Source organism: Pan paniscus, chromosome 3 (genome assembly GCF_029289425.2).
Source record: "Pan paniscus chromosome 3, NHGRI_mPanPan1-v2.0_pri, whole genome shotgun sequence".
In the NCBI taxonomy this organism is placed as follows: Eukaryota; Metazoa; Chordata; class Mammalia; order Primates; family Hominidae; genus Pan; species Pan paniscus.
In genome coordinates, this window is record NC_073252.2 from 56057990 (window position 1) to 56064137 (window position 6148).

The 6148-nt window shown below is 40.8% G+C and overlaps 1 protein-coding gene across 2 annotated transcripts; it reads left to right on the forward strand.

Moving 5' to 3' along the window:
* The first annotated feature begins 2094 nt into the window (after nt 1-2094).
* On the forward strand, nt 2095-5403 carry CXCL5 (C-X-C motif chemokine ligand 5). 2 transcript variants are annotated; one of them, XM_003832329.6, is made up of 4 exons: nt 2095-2806; nt 2941-3073; nt 3184-3267; nt 3626-5403. In XM_003832329.6, the coding sequence occupies exons 1-4, from the start codon at nt 2698-2700 to the stop codon at nt 3642-3644; spliced, it is 345 nt and encodes a 114-aa protein (XP_003832377.1). In that variant the 5' UTR covers nt 2095-2697; the 3' UTR covers nt 3645-5403. The 2 variants fall into 2 exon arrangements, with proteins under 2 accessions (XP_003832377.1, XP_054967410.1); XM_055111435.2 differs by having other exon boundaries at nt 2095-3073.
* The last annotated feature ends 745 nt before the right edge of the window (nt 5404-6148 follow it).

Sequence of the window (6148 nt, forward strand, 5' to 3'; positions counted from 1 at the left end):
AATGACTAAAATAGGATTGCTTTAGACAGACAGTTAAGCCTTCAGGCTGTCAGGATGCTGATACCATTGGATGAATTGTTCTATTTTAGTTGGGAACAAAAATAACAGAGTTTTTCTCTACCACCTGGATACAGTGCAGGTAGGACAAATGGCTTTTGTTTAAACTGATGATAAAGAAGCAACTACTGTTAAAGTGCTGTGTCTTCAGTGGTTCTTGGTGCTGTCATACTGAACCTTAGAGGACTTTTGGACCATCCACGTTTGTACAAAGCCAACATCCAAGATGCCTATATAGGAACCAGACATGGGCAGTGGGCCAGAGTGATTTCCATGGGAAGCCAGTTTAAGTGACATATTGCTTCCTGATTAGGTTGGGCAACCCAACAGCCCACTTCTAGTGGGGACTTTCTATCATGTGCTTGTCAGCTAAAGAAGTGTTTTTTTTCTTCTTGCATTCCATAAACAAGCTACAGTGAATTGATTCAGAGTGCAAACCAGGTGAGATATATACATTTATAAGACCATCAGGAGGAACTGGCAATCTTTTCTCATGATCCATCTCAGATTTCACCATTTAGTGCCAAAAACAAATTCGTGTGTTCACTTATGTTTAAAATAGCTTATTTAGAACTAACCTAAACACACACACACACACACACACACACACACACACACAGTTTAAAAGTCAATAACCTATGTAATTAAACTTCTTTTAAAAGAACAAAGTCTTATCCTATGGTTTACTCCCTGTGGTTAAGTTGAATTTAATTGCCCAAGATTTTTTGAAGTGTTATCACTTCACCTAGGCTTAACTTTTGTCTTTCAATACACTCTAATCTCTAAAACGTCAACATACTAAATCGGCAGGCTGTTTTCTACAGATTACCACTCCCCAGAAAGATGAAGAATTACATTTTCTGAGTCAGGTATGATGCTGGTGATGTCAAGAAGCTGTGAAGACTTCTCATTTAGTTTCCCACAGAGTAAGGCCCATACCACCAAACCTTACTCAGCCAGTGAATTTCTGAAGTTTCCTTCCAAAATAAAAGTTGTTAAGGACTATGACATCTCTTTCTTGCTCACCAATGGAGGTGATGGATGGGGGAGTTAATAAAATTCCCAGTATCATAGGAGACAAGGAAAAGAGTTGTGTTTCATGACTGGTTTCTCATTGCCATCATGTTTACTGATTACCTTTGCTGGTCTGCTGTGAGGGCAAGGGTCTTCAGAACCAGCCAGAAGAGGATCTAGTTAGATTTCCATGAAAGAAAGCCTATGTGTCATTCCAATACAATAACCCATTCCTGCCATGGAGCAAGACAGTGGAAAACCCTTAAACCTTCAGTGCTTTAACTCCTCCACAGATAACAGAAGGAGAGAGGGAGAGGAAGCTGGAAACTACTTCACCCTTCAATTTCAGGCAGCAGTGCAGGGCTCACTGGGGACTAGAGTAGGCCTGTGGAAACAGCGTTGGTCACCAGTAATCATGAAACTCGATGGTTCCAGAAGCCTGTGGGGAGCATTCCTCCCTCCGTGAAGTTGTTTGAGGGAAAACAGACTGTGTGCTGTTGTGCTGCCAAATTGATACAAACCCCTACAAGAAGCTTTCACATGAGCCCTTCAAACTCATCAGCCTCCCACAGCATCTCCAAATGGTGTCAAATACACATCTGGGGCTGGGTACAGAGCTGGGGCAGGCCTGGGATCCCTGGCAAGCTTTAGCCTGTGCTCACCATACTACACCTCACCCCCAAGAAGACCAAAACCTCTTCCAATTCAATAGCATAGCAACTGCCAATAGCAAGGTATCTTCCATGGCAATTTGCTGGGTGATTTTGGAAGATTTTTGTTTAACTACCTGGACACACGTATACTTGCTATACTACAAGTGCAGAATTCTCAGTAAGCGGACTTACCAAAGAAGGTGATCTGTAGGGGAGTTAACAAAATTCAGTGGTCCTTTCAGGCCACTGACTTCAAGTGGCAAGAGACAAGGGTCTCTTCTTATCATGTTATCTTGGCTTCCAAAGCTGGTTGAAGTCCAGAGATTCATAAAGTCATTCAAGAAACCTAGAATGACCTGCCTGCAAGGAAGACAGGAAGGACTTTCAGTTTATAGCAATTCAAACATGAATAACATTTCCTGATTAATAGTAATAATAATTAGAAAGGATTGACTTTCAGAAATTTTTCTCAAATCAAAGCTCCTGTTACTTTGGTTCCACCTTTTCTCTCTAGAAGGAGAGGAGGAGCATCTCCCAGAGGGCTGCGTGCCTCAGAAAAGCCGGCATCCCTAGCCCGCTCTGGCCCAGGCCATGAGGCCCTGCTGAATCCTGCTGAATAGCTACTCCCTTCTAGCTGGAGCCACAGCTCCCTCCACCGCGGAGCAGGGTTAAAACGTCCCTCTCGGTAGAGGTGCACGCAGCTCCTCCTGGCCACCCTCCCCACCAGTTCCCATTGTCTGGCCCCCCTCCCCCAACCTCTTCTTTCCACACTGCCCCATGAGTTCAGGGAATTTCCCCAGCATCCCAAAGCTTGAGTTTCCTGTCAGTGGGGAGAGATGAGTGTAGATAAAAGGAGTGCAGAAGGCACGAGGAAGCCACAGTGCTCCGGATCCTCCAATCTTCGCTCCTCCAATCTCCGCTCCTCCACCCAGTTCAGGAACCCGCGACCGCTGGCAGCGCTCTCTTGACCACTATGAGCCTCCTGTCCAGCCGCGCGGCCCGTGTCCCCGGTCCTTCGAGCTCCTTGTGCGCGCTGTTGGTGCTGCTGCTGCTGCTGACGCAGCCAGGGCCCATCGCCAGCGGTGAGAGCGCATGGCGCGCGGGACGCACTCGCACTCGGGCACAGAGGTGCATCCCAGCCTCTGCGGGGTCGCTGCGTTCCAGGGAACTCTCCCAGCAACCTGCCTTATAAAGGGTGTCTCTCTTTCTTCCCCAGCTGGTCCTGCCGCTGCTGTGTTGAGAGAGCTGCGTTGCGTTTGTTTACAGACCACGCAGGGAGTTCATCCCAAAATGATCAGTAATCTGCAAGTGTTCGCCATAGGCCCACAGTGCTCTAAGGTGGAAGTGATGTAAGTTCTGTGCTGCTGTGTCCACTGTGACCTTGGCAAGAGGGAAATCCCGCAGCCTGGGTCTTCAACCTTGGTATCTCATGAGTGTATCTTCTTTTTCTTTCCTTCAGAGCCTCCCTGAAGAACGGGAAGGAAATTTGTCTTGATCCAGAAGCCCCTTTTCTAAAGAAAGTCATCCAGAAAATTTTGGACAGGTACTTGTCACTTTGATCTTTGTGGTTTTTAAATCTCATCTAGGGAGACCATAGACTTCACAAGGTCTTTATTCTCTGTACGATTTAAGTAACACTTTTCATGTTTAGAATTAAAAGGTTGTTGAATTGGGAAAGTTTTTCTGGATTGTCCTGGGAAAATATACCAATCTTACATGTAATTACTTGAGCAATTACACACAGCTTGTCACTAAGTTATGTTTTTTGTTTACCCATTGCTTTTATTGATTTTTGTACTCTCCTTTTTTACCAAACATTATAAACGCTGAGTTTTGACAACAGGGTGGAGTAGAAAGGAGTGTGAAAAATGGTTAAACTAATATAATATTTTTCTCAACAGTGGAAACAAGGAAAACTGATTAAGAGAAATGAGCACGCATGGAAAAGTTTCCCAGTCTTCAGCAGAGAAGTTTTCTGGAGGTCTCTGAACCCAGGGAAGACAAGAAGGAAAGATTTTGTTGTTGTTTGTTTATTTGTTTTTCCAGTAGTTAGCTTTCTTCCTGGATTCCTCACTTTGAAGAGTGTGAGGAAAACCTATGTTTGCCGCTTAAGCTTTCAGCTCAGCTAATGAAGTGTTCAGCATAGTACCTCTGCTATTTGCTGTTATTTTATCTGCTATGCTATTGAAGTTTTGGCAATTGACTATAGTGTGAGCCAGGAATCACTGGCTGTTAATCTTTCAAAGTGTCTGGAATTGTAGGTGACTATTATATTTCCAAGAAATATTCCTTAAGATATTAACTGAGAAGGCTGTGGATTTAATGTGGAAATGATGTTTCATAAGAATTCTGTTGATGGAAATACACTGTTATCTTCACTTTTATAAGAAATAGGAAATATTTTAATGTTTCTTGGGGAATATGTTAGAGAATTTCCTTACTCTTGATTGTGGGATACTATTTAATTATTTCACTTTAGAAAGCTGAGTGTTTCACACCTTATCTATGTAGAATATATTTCCTTATTCAGAATTTCTAAAAGTTTAAGTTCTATGAGGGCTAATATCTTATCTTCCTATAATTTTAGACATTCTTTATCTTTTTAGTATGGCAAACTGCCATCATTTACTTTTAAACTTTGATTTTTATATGCTATTTATTAACTATTTTATTAGGAGTACCATAATTCTGGTAACTAAATATATATTTTAGATAGATGAAGAAGCTAGAAAACAGGCAAATTCCTGACTGCTAGTTTATATAGAAATGTATTCTTTTAGTTTTTAAAGTAAAGGCAAACTTAACAATGACTTGTACTCTGAAAGTTTTGGAAACATTCAAACAATTTGAATATAAATTTATCATTTAGTTATAAAAATATATAGCGACATCCTCGAGGCCCTAGCATTTCTCCTTGGATGGGGGACCAGAGAGGGCTTGGAATGTTAAAAAAAAAAACCAAAAAAAAAAAACAAGGAGAAGTTGTCCAAGGGATGTCAATTTTTTATCCCTCTGTTTGGGTTAGATTTTCCAAAATCATAATTTGCAGAAGGCCAGCATTTATGGTAGAATATATAATTATATATAAGGTGGCCACGCTGGGGCAAGGTCCCTCCCCACTCACAGCTTTGGCCCCTTTCACAGAGTAGAACCTGGGTTAGAGGATTGCAGAAGACGAGCAGGAGCGGGGAGGGCAGGGAAGATGCCTGTCAGGTTTTTAGCACAGTTCATTTCACTGGGATTTTGAAGCATTTCTGTCTGAATGTAAAGCCTGTTCTAGTCCTGGTGGGACACACTGGGGTTGGGGGTTGGGGAAGATGCGGTAATGAAACCGGTTAGTCAGTGTTGTCTTAATATCCTTGATAATACTGTAGTTTATTTTTACAAATATTTCTGTTTAAGCTATTTCACCTTTGTTTGGAAATCCTTCCCTTTTAAAGAGAAAATGTGACACTTGTGAAAAGGCTTGTAGGAAAGCTCCTCCCTTTTTTTCTTTAAACCTTTAAATGACAAACCTAGGTAATTAATGGTTGTGAATTTCTATTTTTGCTTTGTTTTTAATGAACATTTGTCTTTCAGAATAGGATTCTGTGATAATATTTAAATGGCAAAAACAAAACATAATTTTGTGCAATTAACAAAGCTACTGCAAGAAAAATAAAACATTTCTTGGTAAAAACGTATGTATTTATATATTATATATTTATATATAATATATATTATATATTTAGCATTGTTGAGCTTTTTAGATGCCTATTGTGTATCTTTTAAAGGTTTTGACCATTTTGTTATGAGTAATTACATATGTATTACATTCACTATATTAAAATTGTACTTTTTTACTATGTGTCTCATTGGTTCATAGTCTTTATTTTGTCCTTTGAATAAACATTAAAAGATTTCTAAACTTCACTCATATTGTTTCTCCTTCCTATACTGTTACAATACATTTTACTTATCTTTAATTCTATGTAATTTAAAACACTAACTCCGCTCCTCTCTGACTGACAGAGAAGGCCCTCATTCCCCAATACCATTTCCTTGGCTCAACCTTTCTCCAAGTTCAGTTCCCTTCTAGTTATTCCTTCACAGCACCAATGGCTTCTGGGGTCTTTAGAAAACACAAAGATTTCCCTATCTAAATTCTTCCCTATCTAAATTGTTTCCTAAACATAAAATAAAGGTTTCTAAGCATGACAGATGACCTTCTTTCTGTCTCATCCCACTCCTGATCAGCACTTTAACTTCCCTTGTCCCTCAAATTCACTATAGTCAGGTGTTCAGTTCCCTAACTGGGCATGTTCTTTCCTAGGCCCATGACTTTGGATTTGCTAGGGCCACTACCTGCATATAAGAAGAGGCTTATTCATCCTTAAGAACTCAGCTCAAGTAATACCAGCTCCTTGGCAGAGCTCATGGCTTCC

What these genes read in the sequence shown, in the direction of transcription:
- CXCL5 (XM_055111435.2), top strand. Translation starts at nt 2,817, where the DNA reads ATGGCGCGCGGGACGCACTCGCACTCGGGCACAGAGGTGCATCCCAGC. An exon ending in TGCTCTAAGGTGGAAGTGAT is followed by an intron (nt 3,074 to 3,183) that starts GTAAGTTCTGTG and finishes TCTTTCCTTCAG; the next exon opens with AGCCTCCCTGAAGAACGGGA.